This window comes from Arachis ipaensis, chromosome B9 (assembly GCF_059453495.1).
Source record: "Arachis ipaensis isolate K30076 ecotype BB chromosome B9, ASM5945349v1, whole genome shotgun sequence".
NCBI classification, from domain to species: domain Eukaryota; kingdom Viridiplantae; phylum Streptophyta; class Magnoliopsida; order Fabales; family Fabaceae; genus Arachis; species Arachis ipaensis.
This window is the reverse complement of record NC_142444.1, coordinates 1,446,415-1,467,444: the sequence shown is the minus strand read 5'-3', so window position 1 is coordinate 1,467,444 and position 21,030 is coordinate 1,446,415. Positions and strand designations below refer to the sequence as shown.

Below are 21,030 nucleotides of genomic sequence, written 5' to 3'. Positions count from 1 at the left end.
TCTTTATAAAATTAGAAGATATCTTTTTGAATCTTTTCTCTTTGTACCTATTATCTTTTATTTCTTCGATAGTTATGAATGTTAGTTAAACCTTTCAAGTTGATTTAAATATAAACAGTTAAATAATAAACTATTTTATAAATGGCTTGACTTTTTTGTTATATGAATGAACATAAATAACAAATTTTTGAGTGCGAATATAAGGTGGTATTTCAATCCAATTCAACTTCAATTTTGTTATTAAAAAGTTACATTTTATGTTTTAAAAAATAAAAAATATATATATCTGAATTTTTTGTGATTCAAATTAAAAAACCATTAAAAGAATAATCATTACTCTTAATTCTATTATTCATAAAATTTAATTTTCATAAAATAATTGTATTTTTTAAATTTAACTACCAAATTTATATTTGTGATACATACTTTTAATTTTAATGTTTATTTTTAATTTCAACATATATCTGAATAACTGATTTAATGATTTTTTTATTTTAAATATACTCGAATAACTAATTTATTGATTAATTTTATGTGACATTTGAAGAGGAAACAAAGCGTGAACCATATTTTAGGTCTCCACAGTCTACACCCAATTTTCATTCTTTTCTCTTCACAATCTATTTATTTTTTCTATCTATATCCAAATAGACGCCAATTAGATTTAAAAAATTAATGAGATATAATGTAAGCTAACAAGATCTACCTTTTTGGATTTGATTTGTTCAATAATTTCCATGGCTAAAATCTTCCAACCTCCAATTGCATCTTCAGTGATGATTCTTTATTGTATAGTTATACCCAATGTACAGCCAAAATTAAGAGAGAAAATAAATCACAAAATGCATTTATTATTTTACCCACAAAGTGTGATTTTGATTCAAACGGTGTTTGTAGTACACTGAAGCAACTTAAGACTTTGCGTTAGTCACCTTATTTTGTAACAAAATTAAAAAAAAAAAAAATTTGCAAGGGGATCAGCTAGAGAATTAAACCGGACCATTTTGAATGTTTTTGATAATTTCTAATTGATATATTATTGTGGGATGAACTAGAGATGACTTTGAAGCTGTTGGGAAGGAAAGGTGGTTATTAAGCAATTGGAGAATTGCCGTGTTCATTTAATGCTTTTTCTCTTCTGTTATCCATTATGCTGAACTTATTAAAATTAGTTTGAAAATTCTGTTAATTTTTGTTAAAGCACGTTAATTATTATGCTGATTTTGTTAAAATTATGTTTAAAAATTTTGTTAATAATTTTGTTAATCTTAATTAAATATAGTTAATTTTTGTTAATCTTAGTATATTTATTTATTATTTTATTATAAAACGGTTATTCCGACTGAACTACAGTTAATCCGATTTTCAGAACTTTGATTATTATTCTAAATTTAATTTTTTCTTTCCTATCTTTTTATATTCAAATTAAATTCATTATAAATCATATCCAATAATAATAATAATAATAATAATAATAATAATAATAATAATAATAATAATAATAATGTTACTTTTTTTTATTAACAGATATACAATGTAATATGGAATGATTATCAACTAAAAAATGGAAATAGTATTATTATTTTTCATGATAATTAAACACGTATAACTAGCTAGTAAAGGATTAAAATTAACTACAAAAATTATTCTAACTATCTTTGTAATTGTAACGATAGGAGGTTAGTTCCTAGGTAAGAGGATCAAGTCAAATAAAAAAATACAATTGTTTTATTTGATTTTTGGTAACCTTTAAACCAATTTTAGTTAAATAACAAAAATAAAAGAATATAATTGTTTTATTTGATTTTTGGTAACTTTAATAATGTGTCAAATTAGGCTTGTATCAATATCTTAATTCGGGTTGTAAATACGACTCTTTTGAAAAAAGGTAGATTCGACCCGAGAATTATTTAGTATTTATGTCAAAAAATGTATAAAAATACTCAAAGATATTAAACCGTGACAAATAATATAAAGAATTACAATAAAAAAATAAGTAAAATAAATGAAAATTTTTAATAAATAAAAGAGTAAAATTGAAATTAAAAAGCAAATACTTAAAGAAAAGAAAGAAAATGCTCAAAGAAAAGTAATATATTATCAAGAAGAAAAAATAAAAAATAAAAGAAATAAAAAAAGAAAAAAAGAAAATAAATTAATAAATTATCAGATACTCACATACTCACATACTCACATACATACACTTGTACCCCAGGAATTTTTTTTTTACACATACTCACATACATACACTTGTACCCCAGGAATTTTTTTTTTGTGTCAGTGTGACTTAGATTTTTGTAGAATTTTGTGTGATGATAAAATGTTTAAATTTTTTACTAACAACAACTAATTATTAATTGACATAGAACATGAATACAACATACATATTATTTATTTATTATTTGGTATAAATATGCGGATCAAATTTACGGAAAAACATAATAAATTTACAAATATGATCCGATTCATAAGAACATTAAATTGTCTTTAACAAATAAATTTTACTAATTTATATGTATAAATTTTGACAAATATAAATGTAAATTATATACTTTTTGTATACAAAACCTTATAAATTGAGAAATTTTAAATTTAACCAAACAGAATAGAAACACTATTATAGCCTCTTTTGTCTTCATAAATTTACAAGATCCATCTTTGAATCTTTTCTCTTTGTACCTATTATCTTGTCTGTCTCCAATAGTCATATGTTAAAACATTCAAGTTAATTTAAATATAAACAATTCAATAATAAACTCTCTTAAAAATGGCTTGACTTTTTGTTATATGAATATAAAGTGGTATTTCGATCCAATACAACTTCAATTTTAGTGATAAAATTTTTCAAATATTGAAAAATTACATTTTATATTTTCAAAAGTATAAAAAAATATATTTGAATTTTTAGTTATTTAAATTTAAAAACAATTTTTAGTCTATTATGCCTAGAATTTAATTTTGGTTAAAAATTCATCTGAACATTAAACCTTGTATTTTTTTTTCTAAAGTTAGAAATAAAATTCGTACCCTAGACGCTCGTTGGCATTCAACCTTGTATTATTATCATATTAGAATTTATTCATTTTTATGAATCTCATTGAAAAATTGTGTAATGTTAGTGTCATAACATAATCATATATTTATTTCAGGCTTTCAGCCCACACCAAACAACATTTGGAGCTTGATTGCCAAATCTCTACCTCAAGCAGTTTGCAAGTAGTTAAGTCTCAAAGTAGCCGCTCTTGCCCCCAAGCCTCGAAGTGATCTCTGAAGTTAATAATTACTCAAATTCATCCATAAAATTGTTAACTTTGAAGGATCACTTTGAAGTTCGAGTGCAAGTTCAGGGACTACTTTGAGTCTTAACTCGTTTGCAAGAGCATCGAGGATTGCATTCAAAGTACATGCTAAACAAGAGTCACCCATCAAATACTCTAAGGATGCCACTGCCATAAGACTTAAGAGCTAAGATCACATGTGCCCTGATTTAGTGATTAATTTTCGTGACATTTGAAGAGGAAACGAAGCATGAAACCCATTTAGGTCTCCACTAAGTCTACACCCAATTTTCATCCCGTTCTCTTCACAATCTATTTATTTTTCTATCTATATCCAAATAAGCTTTCAAATACACGCTGATCAAACTTTAAAAATTTTCTGTGATTTTGCAGCTATTAACTACAAAATTTATCATCCTCATGACCTCATTTTCATAACAAATCCAATGCCATATCAAACCAAAGCCTAAACCCCTAGAATTCAAAATTAATCTAAACAAAATTTTAACTAAATTAAATACCTCCAGCAAATTAGATTCAACAACCACAACTAACTAATAGAATCTAGAACTTTGATAAAACGCAGTGTTTGATTAACATAATCTCGAAAATGAACCTTTAGAAATCCAAACAGATCCGGATATAAAAAAGCATCAAAATTAAAGAAAAAGATAAAACGACACCGTTTAAGCGAATCCCTCAGAACCTAAGCTTGGTGAAGAACCAACGGTTTTTACCGGTTTTGAACCTCTCCTCGAGCCTCTTCTTCGTCTCTTTAAGCGCCGCAACCTTCTTGTCCTTCGACTGAAGCGACTCGGCAGTAACGGCGTCCTTCAAATCCACGTCGAGAGTGTAGCGCGTGGGCATCACGTGCTGGTAGTTAACCATCTTAACGAACGCCTTCACGCGCGACTTCTTCGCCGTCTTCTTGGCGGAGTCTCTCTTCACAACCTTCGAAGGATACTTCTTGATCCCAGCGACAAGGCAGTGGCCGTAGGGACGGTCGCGCGTGCCGTCGTCGAAGGCGCGTATGATGACGGCTTTCCGACCGGCGTAACGGCCTTGCAAAACAATAACCGCTTTGTTCGGCTTCAAGAACTTCACCATCTTCTCCTCCTTCCTCCTCCTCCGCTAGATTTGTTTCTAGGGTTCGTGGTTATGGAGGCAAGTAATGAATATATATAAATTAGGAATTAAAACCCTAGGTGAAGGCATTTGTAGAGGATTGGGCCTTTGTGGAAAGACTAGGCCCAATTTGATGCTTTTCACAAAAATATATGGGCTTCTATTTTGTTGCAACGATTTTAGCGGCCCAGTACTTGACCAAAACAAAAGTGGCCCAGTATAAAAAAACTAAAAGAGAAATTAAAATAGGAAAGTTTGGACTAATTAGTTAGTTTGTTTACTATGTAGATAATCTGTTCAAAGTTCAAACACATTTGCAATTTTGCATGTTCAAAATTTTGTTTTCTAAAACATTTTTACAAAAACAAAATGATGATTTTATTTGAAAATTATATACAGTGTATTGCGTTCTTTTTTTTTTTTTCACAATTTTAAACACACCACATTTTTGTAACATAATAAATTTGTAAAAAACTCATTTTTGTTAGTAAACTGTTTCTCCTTTTATTCTTGCTTGTTAAGTCTTTCGATGTTTAGTTTGGATCTCTTAACTTGTTTAAAATAAGTAGAAGAATTTGGTAATTAGGCTAATATGCTTCAAATATATTGATCATTCTTCCAAGTGAAATGATACTATTGCTATTTGTATAGTTATGTACCATTAATAGCGGATTATCTCATGAAAAATTTACATGAACTTTTGATGCGTTTGTTTTTAGTATTTTATTTTTACCATTAGTGCTTTGAGTAAATACTTGAAATTAAAGTAATATAGTCTAAATATGAGGTATAAACTCCTTTGAATAAAAGTTCTGATTAGTTCACCTATAGGTAAGAATATCTGTCTCTTAGCAGTTTTCAGGAGGACTAGCAAACCACCGCAAAATGAATTACTAGCGGTTCAAAAACCGTTGTTGTATAAGGCGTGGACATTTGATTTTGCAGCGGTTTTGTTGAACTGCTGGCACAACCGCTGGAAAACCACTTGATTGGCGTCGATTGATTTAGCGGCGGTTTGAAACCGTCGCTATTTGGCCAACAGAAAATTCAAATGCATTTTCTGACGGTTTTGAACCGCTGCTGTTCTATTGACCGTTGTGTTTTTATAAATGTATTCTACGAAAGGATGATGGTTGAGGTATCTGTAAAAAATTCTGATGTTTAAATTAGCAAAAATTTTAAGTAGATTTAAGTGAGTTGGGATTGAAAAATACTTGAATCTGACGAAATATTTATAAGAGCAAGTGATGACTAACTCATGAATCTTATTACTTGTAATAGCATACAGTTATTTCTTTAATATCTAAAAAGTTATTTCACCTTAGAATAGTGAATGAATTATGGATCTGACAAGATCTTTCTTATTGTGCAAGTTGGATTAGATATAGGTCGGGTGACTCGGGCCACCCATGCCCCGAGTAAGTCGGGTGGAATGACCCATGGACAGCAGAGACAATTTGTATAAATTTGTTGAACTTTTATAAATCCTTTATAAAAAAAACTAAGTGCTTATTTAGACCATAACTTTTATCTTTGGGCAAAAGTTAGATATTTTTAGTTGTCTCATGATTAGCTCGATATCTTCATCATCAATTATTAAAATGAACATATGCAAGGTAAAATGATGAATTCTAAAACATTTGTGAGAGGCAAGGCAATGCTACACACAAGTAATTCAATTTAATAAAAGATTTCGATCAAGACATATGTTCTACTCAGCTACTTTAAGCACTTGAGATGGATACATAGATATCAACATTTGGTCCCGTTTTGATTTATGTGAATTAAAGAGGTTGTGACAGCAACACCCTTGTGATTCAATGTACCTGATATATCAAATGTCAATTTTCCAAAATTCAGCAGATACTTCTCTTGTTCTTTTCAATTTTAGTTGGTTGACCCCCACTAATAATTTATTGCAAGTCCACATCAAAATGAAACAATACACTATGAATATAGTGTGATCAAAGAAGAGGCCAAAATCTGAAACTTAATTAGGTATGCAATAGAATCACCAAAGAGAACTGAAAAGGAAGTATCCATAACATCCCATGTGTGTTATTTATGCATAGAAAACAAAGGTTGCAAATACTTTGAATTTTTGAGGCTGAAAATATAATGTTTTGTCCTCTTTGGATAGATACCTTTGGCTACTTCAAATTTCAAATTTTTGCCATGATATAATAAATTTAAAACCTTATTATGAGAATTGGCCACGAGGAGTAACATATGATGAGAAGCCAAATAATAATAATATTTTCTATATATTGCAATCAAGTGATAATAGCCTAGCTAATACTCAATTTGATCCTTAAAATTTAATGTCAAATTTAAATTGATCCCTAAAATTATAATTGACTCAAATTAGATTCCAAAATTTACAATAGTAACTCACGTTAACTTTTAAATTGATTTCTGTGAACGGCATGTTGATTTGAGACGACACTAACTTGTTGCAACTTATTAGATTTCTCGCCCAGGTTTCATGTGATCAAAATTATTATTAGAACTTTAGAAATTTAATTGTTGCTCTCATAGCCACAAAATTTTTAAATTGAACTTGTTATTATCATTTTCGTGAGGATGTTGGAGAGTCAATTAAGTTTTTAAGAGATCTAGTAAGTCTTAGTTACATAGAATCTAGGTAAAAAGTCTAAATATTAACAAGTTAACGTGCAAAATTAATATGTCGTTCACAGAAATCAGCTCAGGGGCAACGTGAGTTATATATTATTATAAATTTTAGAGTTTAATTTGAGTTAATTATAATTTTAGGAATCAATTTAAATTCGACCTCAAATTTCAGGAGTCAAACTGAGTATTAAATATTAACTCAATAATAGACCCCGAAAGAATGCAATTCATCAATAAACCATGTGAATTTTATAGGAGTTCCATATTTGGATAACATGGATTCATGGAATCCCATGTGAAGAAATGGATAGTTAGAAAGAGAAACATTGAATAGCATATGCATGGCATGTGTTCATTTCTATGCATGTCTCTCTCACTAAGCGCTTACATGAAATTCAGAGAATTTGATTCAAAATTCAAATCCTGGTCTTAAATGGATTAAGCTCATATGACCCCAAATAATGAATCTTCTTCAATGTGTTCAACCAACATCAATGTCATTATAATTGTTTGCTTGGAACATTGCAAAAACTGTGTCTCAACAGTTTAATTTGTTCACCTAAAGGTTAACACTTCCTAGCCCCTTCTTCAATTTTATTGTTAATAGTTGATGTCATTTTTTTCCTTTCAAGAGAAATTTTAAGTGTTAGTCAAACGTTATGAATAACCAATTTGAGTTGGTGAAATGGTCAGTCTATTCGGCCGTTTAAGTAAGTATTTAGAGTTTGAAGTATGTGTAGTAATTTATTGGTCAACGACAAATGCTTAAATATAACTCATATCTGTATAACGGATTAATTTTTAGTCTATTGAGTTAGAAAATATTAGAGGTGGCAAAACGGGTTGAACCCGTCAGGCCGACTCGCTAAACCCGCTAAAAAGGGCAGGACGGGCTAGGATTTGGAGCCCGCCAAACTCGCACCGCCAAATTGGCGGGTTTTGGCGGGGCGGTCCGCCGGGCCGAAGATTTTTATTTTTCTTTTTTTTTAATTAAATAAAAGAGTGATTACTATTATAAAATTAATAATTATAGAAATTTTAAACACTTTTTTTTTGTTTTTGTTTTTATTCTTCTTTTAGTTATTAAATTTATTTATTTTATTTTACAATTTCGTATATTTTTTCGAATTATGTGACTTGTTTTTTAAAATAAAAATAGTTTTATTGGCAAATATTATTTTGAACAATTTTATTGAAGTTAAAAATAAAAAAAAAGATAGTAAAAAAAATTATATTATAATTTGACTATTTTTTATTTGTATTTTGATTTTTTAATTATTATTTTTTAGTTAATTTTAATGAATTTTATTTTTCAAAAAAAAAAAAAAATTCAAGCGGGCTAGCCCGCCGACCTGCCAATTTGCCATAAAGCGGGACAAGCTAGCATTTTAAACCTATTTTAGTTGGCGGGACGGGCGGGCCCGCTTTGCCACCCCTAGAAAATACTGTAAAAAATGTTATATGAGTGTTTTATTTGTAATAACAAATAAAAAATATCATTTAAAATAAGAATTTGAGTTACTAGTAGATCATATTTTAAAAAGTTGTCTTCTTCTATTGGTTATGACCATATCCACGTCATACTATAACAAATCAGCACATCATTATTAGTATTCAATTTTGCTTAATTAGGGTATAAATTGTTAAACCCTTCATTAGCATCCAATTTTTTCTTAATTAAGACAGAAATATGACAACCTTTTTGGGCAATTCTTTCTAGAAAATAGAAATACAATTGAAGAATATTCACCTATTATGAGTGTATATGGGTTCTCATTGCCATGTCATTAATTAGGCTTCTCAAATTTGTTCTTTTAAATGGTGGTGGGAGACAAAATCAATTACCAAATAGCTAAATAATCATTAAGCATGAGGATACAATAGTGGAATTCATTGTGCACCCTATCTTTTCAATAATTTTCTTTTTTATTTTATTTTATTGTTAAAACTAAGAAAGTTAAATCAACATAGTAATAGAAAACGATGGAGCAGATTTTGTGATTATAACAGCCGTTGTTTTCACCCCCCTAAACATATATTTCTCATGCAAAAAGGAAAAAAAAAAAAAAGCATTTTAATTTTTGAATATTATTTTGAGATCAAAATCTTGTGATGGTTCTTTAATTTAATTTGTTTAATTTTAACTAATTTTAACCTTGCAAAGCAACGTATTTTCTTCCATTATTAGCTAATATTCTTTGGTAGGTGCTTCATCCATATTCACATATAATTGGACAAAATGAGTAAAATAGAATCTTAGTACTTAGTAATAGTAAACATTGAAATTTATTTTATGTTATCCTTAATATTATTGTTGTGTAAGCATTTGATTTGAGGAAATGATATAATATGACTGAAGTATGATTGCAATGCTAAAAAAGACATAAGGGTCCCTCAATGTTGGAAACAAACAAGGTGTTGATTGTAGGCATGCAGGACACTCCCCATGCACATAATTAAAGTTGCTAGCTGAACAACAATCACATTTCCAAAGTGAATAGAACAAAGTCACCAATATTTATTATTATTATTATTATTATTATTATTATTATTATTATTATTATTATTATTATTATTTAACTTGTATATAAGTTTAATTTTGGTGTTCGGTATAAAAAAATTTTTATATAGTTATTTAGTCATATTCATACATTTAAATAATTTTTAAATAGTATATTTAAAAATTAATTATTCGTACATTGTTAAAACTTTTCCTTCTTCCAAGTTTTAGATTTGAGCCCTACATTCATCCTTTGTGGAAGGTTTTACATAATTGATATTCTACAGTGATCCACACGTTATGGGTCTATTGTTGGAAATGCGGGTTTAACGATTGAGTCGGTTGGACCACCGGACGGTCCGGTCCGATTCTAATAACAATGAACGAAAATACTAAAATTTGGCAGCGGTTTAGAACCGCCACAAAACAAATGCTGTTTTCGTTTATTTGCTATTTAGCGGCGGTTACAAATCGCCATAAAATTGATAGACGTTTAGCGATGGTTATTCCAGCGGTTAGCTAAAACCGCCGCTAACCATTTACTCGCGACCTATCTTCCAGTGTTTGATTTAACCGCCGCAATATGGCTCCCATAACCGCCGTTATCTACCGGAATTGTTGTAGTAGTCTAACCAATTTTGTGACTAATATGACATAATTATATAAATATAAAGTAACAAAAAAAAAAAGCATGTGTCTTGTTTATTTTATATCTTAAAATACACTATTTTATACTTATTTCTAAATCTAAACACATTTTATTTTTGTTCTTGTTCTGTTTCTAAAACCAAGACAACCTATGAAATTTAGACTTGGAAATCCAATTTGTGAAGAAAAATGGTCTGCAAAAGAGTAAACAGTGTGATGCAATATTCAATCCTTTACTATATATTTTTCTTATATGTTAGAGATTATATATAACATGCTTAATTAGATATTGTAGAAAGATTGGTATCTATCTATCTACTAACTGAATTGATGAGTATCATGCATTCCAACTTTGTAAAACAATCAAAAGAATTTAAAAATACAATAATGACTTTCCAAAGATATGGTTCAAGAAAAAGAGATGATTCTCGTTGAATATGAAGCTCATATACATATACATACACTTGAATATTGATCACGTTGTTACTACAATCCCAAGAACAAAGGACATTAAGATGACAAAGAAAATGTGTTCACACACTTTGGTGGTAAAATGTGTATAAAAAATAAGGACAATCTTACATGCCAGCTGATCTTTTGTCTATCAATAAAGTCTTACAATCACTAATTTATTAAAGGGTATTTTGGTAAGCAAAAATTTAATAATAAAAAATAAAATTTTTATTAATGGATATTTTTTCAAAAAATAATTTATTTTTTTTAAAATGGATAAAGTTAATATTAATTAATACAAAAAATTTAAAATGGATTAAAGAGGAGGTTTTTTAAAAGTTAGAAGGGAGGAGAATGTACATTTATAAAATAGAAGGGAGGAAAGTGTCATTTTAGCATCTCGCAAGAAAGAAGAGTGAAATTTTTTTATTTTTTTAGATAATTATTTTTATTGATTAAAAATTACGTAATTAAATATATGTATAAAATTACTTTATATTAACAGAATATTAAAAAAAAATTATATGAATATTCATGATAATTGCTTTCAAGTTTATAGGATTGAATTCTAAATTGTTAATTAAAATATAAATATCATTTATTTTACAGAAAACGAAGATTTTTTTTTTAAAAGGATAAAAGAAAAGAATTTAAAATAAAAAGATAAAAGAAAAGAAAAAGGGAGTGGCTACGTGGATTATGAATGGATATATGTCTTGTAGTTAGTGAGCAGAAATGAGAATGTGGGTCAAAAAAGATGTGCTTTTACAGAAAACAAAGGATCAAGGATAGAAGGATACTTCAAAAGAGAATATTGTGTGTGTTACCAACTAAGAAAAAGCAAGTTAACGTCCCAAAAAAAAAAAAAAAAAAAAAAAGCAGTGTTAGAAAACAATGAGAATGAGGGAATGTTTTATATTATATATATTGTTAAAGAAGTGTATAATGCTTTCATCAATATCCCTACAAATTAGAAATACTTGGTCATAATTGGCAGTATTTGTGTGCACGTTCCTTGGATCTAACACCAAAGGGATTGACTTTTGTTTTCCTATTATCTTATTTAAACAACTAAAAATTAGAGTTTAATTTTAATACTCATATAATTATTTAATTATTTTTTAAAAAATAATTATTTATATAATTAATATAAAAAATAAGGGTAAAGTATATTTTTGTTCCTAAAATTTGGTAAAAATTTTAAAAATATCCCTAAGTTTTAATTTGTTTCAATTTTGTTTCAGAAGTTTTCGATTTGTATCAAATATATCCTCGATAGCTAAATTTTTAAAAAATTTAAAACCTAACAATAATATATAAAAATTATGTTTGATTTGCTTGTGTTGAGGGGTTATTCTTATGAAATTGTTGTTGAATCGGTCTTAAGTTTTTTGAAAAATTTGTCGTTAGGGTATATTTGATGCAAATCGAAATTTTTTTTGACAAAATTGAAACAAGATAAAACTTAGAGGTATTTTTAAAACTTTTGTCAGAGTTCAGAGATAAAAAATATACTTTATCCAAAAAATAATTATTTTTATTAATATAATGATATATAATTTGCAGGGGCGGAGCTAGAAATTTTTTTGGGAGGGGCCAACATAAAAAATATAAGTTAAGAAAAAAAGAAAATTAAAAATTAAAAAAAAACTAAATTAAAAAATTGAAACTCATACATACATATTATTTATTTTGGGGGGGCCATTGCCCCCTTCTCTATAGCGTGGCTCCGCTACTGATAATTTGATACACGTATAAAATTATTTTATAAATTTAATTCTAAAAATTTATCCATATTAAATTGAGAGTAAAATTTGAATAAAAGTAATAAAAATATGACAATAAATATAATAATAAAAAAGTATTACAAACTTTAGTAAAAGTTATAAATTTTTTCAGCTAAAATTATAAATTATTTGTACGAATTTTGATATAAAAATATAATTTTCAATGGTTAATTATATTAATTAAATAAACTTTTTTGAATTTTTTTTAAAAATGTTTGGACTATATATAAAGAACCAAAAATTTTTAAGTGTACCGTCATACCGGTGTATCAGTGATTTTTAACTGTTGATCTTAATTATAAAAAATATATATAATATATATAATTAAGATCAATGGTTAAAAGTCATTAATATACTGGTATGACGGTACACTTTAAAATCTTTATGTAAAAAAGAGTGTGAACAAAAATTCAAAGTGCTGCTTGATATATTTCAATGTACTCCCTTGTCATCACGCCTGCTACTGCCAAAGTTGGTGGCTTTATGTTTATGACAACAATGTGCTAAACCATGTGTGAAATTATTTGCCTTTTTACCTTACCAGTGCAATACAATGGTTAAAGTTTCTCATAGAAATATATATCCACTTTCTATGCTTTTTCTATAATTTTCTTTGTACAAAAATTGTGTGAGATCAGATCAATTTGACTACAAAAAACATCATTAGCCCCATTTTCTTCTTTGTGTTCTTTGTTATTGTCTTTTCTAGATATATAATCCAAAAGTTTGTTTGTATAGTAATGTTAATAAACAAATAAAAGCTGGCTGGTGTGATCATTATATTAACATGTGGGTCCCACAAAATGGAAAAACTTCTTATTAGGATACTCATATATATTCTATTTATATAAGAGTTAGAAATTTAGAATTATTGGATTAATTAGTTGAATTTATGTTTCATTCAATAGTAGTGATAAATTAATTGACTAAGTATTTTATACCAAATCAACTTGGTTAGTCGAGTGGTCAGTTCATTCATCTGTTTAAACAAGTGTCTAATATTTGAATTGAATTTTTTTTTGTATATATAGTAATTTATTGGCCAACAGCAGACCATTAAATGGAGTTAGATTCACAAAAAATTAGTCTTTGGCCTATCATACTAGAAATACCGTAGATAACCAAAAAGATATTTTTTATCAATAAATTAAAAAAACATTTTTTTTTAATTTTACTTAGATTTTTATTAAAAAAATTGTAATCTTTTGATAATTAAGTGTACATTAAAGTCCACCATATGCATGATTTGGGTTTTTGGCATGATTGGCTAAATTAGGAGGTTCCACATGGTTGTCCACTAATTGGAGAAGTGATTGAAACTCATGGTGACTCTTCTATGATACTAAACCTTACAATAATAATGTCATTTTTATTACAACATGAACCCCACAAAAAAAAAGTGGTAATTTGCATTGCATTTATATATGCTACATATTATATTGTTCTAGCTAGGTAATTATATAGTAGATCCTCTAATTAATTTAATTTGACCCAATTGAGCAAAGTTCAATTGATCCACAATCAAGCAACTCTTGTATCATTTGCTCAATGTGATCATCTTCAAGAACTGGCTGAAATTGTTGTTGTGCAACCTCAACTTGATGTCCTTCAATAATGCCACCCCAATTATTGTTCCCTTCTAGCCAGTGTAACTCCTCATATGCAATTGTTCCAGCACCAATTGGGAATTGAGTATTGAATCTATTATTTGATGATGTTGATGATGATGATGGTGGTGGTGGTGGTTGAGGATCTTTGTTGGGTTGTGATGTTTTTTGCTTGTTATTGGACATTTGAAGGGCAAGGGAAGCCAAGTGGCATTTGTGTAATTTTGCAGTCAAAGTAGGAGATAGTAGCTTAGAAGAAGAAGAAGAAGATGATGATGATGATTGTGACAAATTTGGATTAAATGGGAAATTGGTTCTTGCTTTTGGTCCACACATTAACCTAGCTGCTTCATCATATGCTCTTGCTGCATCCTCAGCTGTTTCAAATGTTCCTAGCCATATTCTTGTCTTCCTAAATTGTCCCCAAAAAAATAAACAAATTTAGTAAAATGATTAAAATCAAATTAATTTAAGGTTTAATTACTCTATTGGTCCCTATAGTTTCGTAAAATTTTCAATCAGGTCCCTATACTTTTTTTTTTTAATTGGTTCCTGTACCATTTTTTTTTCCAATTAGGTCTCTTTTGGTAGTAATTGACTTAATTGTAGAGGGACCCAACTAAAAAAAATTGGTGTAGTGTAGGAACTTAATTGAAAAAATAAATTAGTGCAGAGACTCAATTAAAAATAAAAGTATAGGAACCTAATTGAAATTTTCACAAAACTATAAGGACCAACAGAGTAATTAAACCATTAATTTAATTAGTTGCATAATACTATACATGCTTTATCAAAATTTTATTGATTTTCTAATAATGTACCATTTTATCTAAGTTAACAACTAATTTGAAACAGGGGTAGCAATGTGGTAAGTAACACACTTGAAAGACTAATAACATTTATTAGAAGTAATAATAAAATAATGAATTAATTAAGGGGATGAAGGGTAAAAGTGGAATTACAATAAAGGGTGGCGAATTTCAGAGACCCAAGAGCCCCAATGCCTCTGGCGAACACCTCTATAGCGTTGTTGTGGTCTAGCCATGATATGATGATAAAAATAAAATAAAATAGAAAATAAAAAAAATTAAAAGAAACTCAAAATTTATATGTGATAGATTGTGAAGTGTGTCTTTGAGAATAAGAGAAAGATAGAAAAGAAGAAGAAGAAGAAGATGTTAAGTGAAGTGAAGTGAAGTGATGGAGTGAAGAAGCTAAGCTGGCATAAGATTTATTTATATACAAAAGGGTCTTAAATTTAAAATTTTTATTTTTATTATTATTATTATTTTTTTTCTCTTGCGGCCTTCTTCAATGTCAATTTGTGAATGGACCCACCACAAGAATGTTTCAACTTTCACCCTCCTTTAATTATTTTATGTTGCTTATTACTAATTCTCCCTTTTAGTAGTAATTTACAAATGGGGTAATTTTATAGTTTCATGAAGTGGTGAAAGGTTGTTAATAGATTAATCCTTTGCTGTCTATGGAATAGTGATTATTACAAATTCACTTAGATTTTCAAAAATATTATATGTATATCAAAATCAATGATCATGATATATATATATAAATTTATTTTTATATATATTATATTTTAATATATATTTTATATTGATGACGAATTTTATTTTTCAGTCTCTATCATTCATATAAATTATAAAAAAATTCAGTTTAAGAATTGGATTTGTTTCTTTTTAAAATAAGTCTTTCTCTTTTGGAACTTTATCAATTTGTTTTATTTTTAAATGAATTTACTTACCATTTTAACCAACTGAATGAATATTATACAACGTCATATCGATTATGGTATGTGTATATCAAAATCAGCAATCAGTATAAAATATATGTTAGAATATAAAATACATATTAAAAATAAATTAAACTATATATATATTTATACACAAATACATTCGTAGCTGATTTTGGTATACGAACCTTATATATTGCTTGTTGCTTATTAGAGATTGATAGTTAATTTATAATTAAATCCATAAAAATGAAGAAAGAAATTTAATTAGTGATTGAAGAGAACGCCAGCTACAATATTACCACGGACTTAATTATTAGAGGAAAAAGTTTGAAAAATTGTTGGAACTTCATTATTAGATGTGCCACATAAAGTTAGGACATACCCCATCTAAAGGTAAGGAGTGTTAATAGTATGTAGTTATGAGTTTCGATGAATTAATACCCAAAAAAATATTTCACATGAGAGGTTAACACTTAAAAAATAATTTTATAATACCTTATTAGCTTAAACTTTCTTATCATCATATATAATATAATACTTAATATCTATATACTATTGTATATATTCTCTCCAAGAAAGTAGAAGGTGGAGAAGAAGAAAAAATAATATCCCTATTTTTTGGGATTACTTAATAAAAAAAATTTGGTTAAAAATTATTTATATATCTAACACTACTATTTAAAAAAAAAAAAAGAAACTTATACTTGTTGAAATTTTTGAATTCTTTAATTATAAGATCATCTATGTTAAATCATTAAAAAAGATACATAAAAACGTATTTCTATTTATGAATATGATTGAAAGATGATTTTGATTCTTAATTTGGACTCGTTCCTTGATTACTATATTAATTTATTCATAATTCTAATATATACTTTTTTTTATATTTTTTTTTCAATCAAAATCTGTTGAATCTTTATTGAAGTTGAATAGCAGCTTTTTTATGGACAAGATTGTAAAATAATAATTTTAGTATATTAGAAACTAAAATCTTGTAGTTATTTCTTTTTGGGTAATAAAAATCATATAATTTTACTTATATTTGACTATTAATTATTTTTATTCAATCTTAAAGATTCAAATAAAATAAAAAATTATTAATTTTATTTTTATTACAGACTATATCGATAAGTAATATTGATTTATTTATTTTATTATTTAATAAAACCACCTTATATAAATCAAAACATAAAATACTTAATATGATTATACTTTTATATATATTCACAAAATAGCCTAAGATAAAAATAAAATAAAATTTCCTAACAATACTAACTCATGATGATAAGTTTTCATGAATAAATAGTAGGATGATTATTAGGTCAAGAAATTATTGTGTATTTGGTTTGATATTAGCTATTGATCAATTGTACGCGTGTGTATATATGTAAGTCATTATCATGTTCCTAAAATTCATATATATTCAAATAGAGATAACCACCATGCACACAACATATATATATTGATGATATCCAAATTAATTATAATGAGTATATATATATATAGCGAGGTGGGTTACAATATAATAATAATAATAATGGTATTCTAAAGTAGTTCATATATATGAGATTCACCCCATGATAATAATAATCTTCTGTGTATTCACAAGGAAGCAAAGGATCTCTGTATATTACTATTGGAGATGCTAATAATTCTATTGATAGACATAGAATTTGATTAAGCTTTTTAAAATTACTCATAATATTTAATTTGATTAAGTTACATGGACATGAAAATCAGTTAATAATATAAAATATATATTAAAATATAAATATATATTAAAAATAAATTAAATCATATACATATTTATATATAAATATATTAGTGACGAATTTTAATAGATGATTTTAGTATATAAATTATATACCAGTATAAATAATATTTTGTATTTAATTTGATTTTTTTTTTTTAGATATACTATTAATTTTTAGACAAATAACAGATAGTCAATTTTTTAATAATTTTATCTTTAAACATTATATCATCATTATTATCACCGCCTCTTAGTTGCCAAAATATTCTGGGACACAAATATAAAATTGAAGACATATACGGAGTCACTCAAATAAAGACGTCTAAACGTCTTTTTTTAAAGATGTTTTTCAGTAATTGAAATTTAACATATATAATCAACTAAATCATGTTATTTTGTCAAAATTAGGTTTGACAAATTGATTTAATCGAAAAAATGGTGAATCAAATATTGAACTGGTCTAAATTAATATTATTTTTTTATAAAAAATGACTACAATATATTTATTATAGAGAATGATTAAAATATTCTTATTATTATTATTATTATTATTATTATTTTATATATATATATATATATATATATATATATATATATATATATATATATATATATATATATATGAAATTCTATTAATTAGTAAGAATAATTAGAGAGATTCAACATTTTGAAAAACGTCTCCCTTCTTTGTCTACATACTTTTATTATTTATTTAGTGATCCTATTTAATTTTAAAAAAAATTCCAGAACATGATTAATATATAATCCTACAAAAAAGACGACTTATGACATAGATTTAATTTGAAGTGGACAAAGTTTGAAGATAAGTGATGATTTTGGTTCAAATATAAGTGGCTAAGAACTTGGATTATTAGGTAGTGTATGTAGAGTGATATGTGAAAGTTTTTCAACCAATCATTTCAAGTATCCGAGAGGGTTAATTATTATGAAAAAAATGCCTTTGTTTATTTATCGGTGGAAACTCAGGTGAAGTCGATTTCACGTGAAGTTGATACCTGAGAGTTGTTAGATAATTTAACTGATTTGACTAAATTTTCATCTAACAACTTTCAGGTATCAACTTCATGTGAAGTCGACTTCAGTTGAGTTTTCACCTCATTTATCCTTTTCTTATGTAATTTTCAAGACATAATATCCTTATAGTTGTAGGGCAGTAGCAGCTATACTTGACCTTATTTTATTATTGATTAGCTACATTGCACGCTTGCAAAACTTAGCAATCAATGAAACATTTCTAACCTAAAATAAAAGTCTTGTGAAAAAACCTATATATATATATATATATATATATATAAGTATTTATTTATTTACATCTTATATATAGTTTTTCATAGTATCTTTTAAGTTTGATAAACTAAAAATTAATTTATTATAGATCAAAATTTTATTTAAAGATTTAAGTAGACGAGTGAATTAACTACTTAGACTCAACCAATTTAACTAATTATTCATATCGAAGATGTGGTTTTGCTATCTATTTATTTTAGGGATCCTTTCTTAATGTTTTTCCTAAAGAATCATCCTCAAAACATTTGTTTTTCTAAAATATAAATAACAAAATGACTTATGTCACATGCTTAGTATTAGATTATTGTAATCTAAAATTGGCTTCTATCGAAAAGGTAATTCTAAACAATTTTGAAAACACTATGTTATAAAACATGAATAAATAAATAAAAATTAAGCAAATAAAACAAAGAATCACAAAATTATGGTCCTGGTGTCAATTTTCAATTACTTTTATGCTGACTTATACAATAATATTTTCATAAGAATTCTTGTGTTAAAATTATATATATATTTTTTCCTACTTTATCATAATTGTTTTGTTCCAACAAAAAAAAAAAAAGAAATTTAATGGTGAAAGGAGAATTTCATTCTTAGTCTTAATAATTCTTATTCTTGCTCAAACGTTGTCCGATGAGTTATCAAAAAAGCATCATAATATTGTTTGCTCAATTGTCATTTTTTTAAAATATTTTTTTGCACCAATAATACTAGATGTATATTAAAATCAGTTACCAAAATCAGCTACTAATATAAAATACATATTAAAAATGAGTTAAACAACTTATATATTTATACATAAATACATGATTACTGATTTTAGTAGTTGATTTTAGCATTTTTATTTGGTAAAAACTCATGTGAAATTGATACATAAAAGCCAACGTACAGCTCTCAAATATCAACTTCACGTTCACGTGAAGTCGACTTCACGTAAGTTTCCACGTTTTCATTTTTGCACTCATAAGTTATAGGTGAGTAGCACATGCCGAGAAAGTTGGGTCTTGACACCTAAAATTTGAGGCTTATCCAATTTGAATGTCCAAGCAAATAACTCCAATAGATGCATGTGTTGTGTGTGAAAACTTGAAGATGATATGTTACATGATGCATGCATTCAAATTTGTTTACTATATATAATTTCTAAAAGGTAGAAAGTAGAAACTCAGGTGCAGTCGATTTTACGTGAAGTTGATACCTGAGAGTCGTTAAATGATTTAATTAATTTGACTAAATTTTATATAACGGCTTTCAGGTATAACTTCACGTGAAATCAACTTCATCTGAATTTTTACCTTTCTAAAATGATTGGTTTAGGTCTTCGATCTTGTTATTATGTGAATTTTTTAAGATAGGTACCTTAAAAAAATAACTATCACCATAAATTAAATATTCTAAGTCATTCTAATTAGGCCACTGAGAAGAATGAAAGGACATTATAATATAAATAAATAAATAAATAAATAATTAGGTGAATAAAGTTGTATAAACTATAGTATTAGAGTCACATAAAAATCAATAAAAATCAATCAAATCATCGCGTACTTATATGTATATATATATGTTTATATAAAATTATATAGTTGATTACTTGACATGGTAAATAATGGTGATGAAAGTCACTGACTATGGTAAATTAGTGTTTTTGAAAGCTTTTCATGTACTACAAATAGTAGTAAAAACTTTTGATTAATAATTATATTAATTAATTAAGTAACCCAATCTAAGTAACAATATTTAAAAAATGAGTTTACTGAGAGGAGGCAGAAAGCAGCCGGCACAAGACACAGAATATATGTTTAATTTTTTGAGAAACATGTGTCTCATAGTTTCTAAAGCAAAAAAAAAATTAAAAAAAAAATAGCAGTTAATAATCATAGTTACATAAGCAAATTAAGGTGTACGTGCCTTGTAGTATAATTTGAGCCAATTTTGTTGAGCCACATTATTACAAATAATTATGATTTTTTTGCCAACTCTTTTTAGATACATACAGTCATCACCATGGATATTCCAAAAGGACAATATACTAAACGTATTATTTATTATAATTTATTCGAACTAATTAGTTTAAGAAGAGGTGATGATTGAGGGTATAAATACTATAGAGGCTATGAAGAAAAATACTGTATTTAATTATATATACTTGATTTCATCTGTTATTATGTATTTTGCAAATTACAT

General features: G+C 26.8%; 2 protein-coding genes across 2 annotated transcripts; both read right to left on the bottom strand.

Moving 5' to 3' along the window:
* Positions 1-3,833: 3,833 nt before the first annotated feature.
* LOC107619114 (large ribosomal subunit protein eL27) lies at positions 3,834-4,445 on the bottom strand. Its single transcript, XM_016321337.2, has one exon. It carries the CDS (start codon positions 4,383-4,385, stop codon positions 3,978-3,980), a length of 408 nt encoding a protein of 135 aa, XP_016176823.1. The 5' UTR covers positions 4,386-4,445; the 3' UTR covers positions 3,834-3,977.
* Positions 4,446-13,774: 9,329 nt separating this feature from the next.
* On the bottom strand, positions 13,775-15,239 carry LOC107616828 (ethylene-responsive transcription factor ERF003-like). Its single transcript, XM_016318744.3, has 2 exons — positions 14,995-15,239; positions 13,775-14,444 (listed from the first exon to the last, which is right to left on the bottom strand). The coding sequence occupies exons 1-2, from the start codon at positions 15,075-15,077 to the stop codon at positions 13,907-13,909; spliced, it is 621 nt and encodes a 206-aa protein (XP_016174230.1). The 5' UTR covers positions 15,078-15,239; the 3' UTR covers positions 13,775-13,906.
* Positions 15,240-21,030: the final 5,791 nt, after the last annotated feature.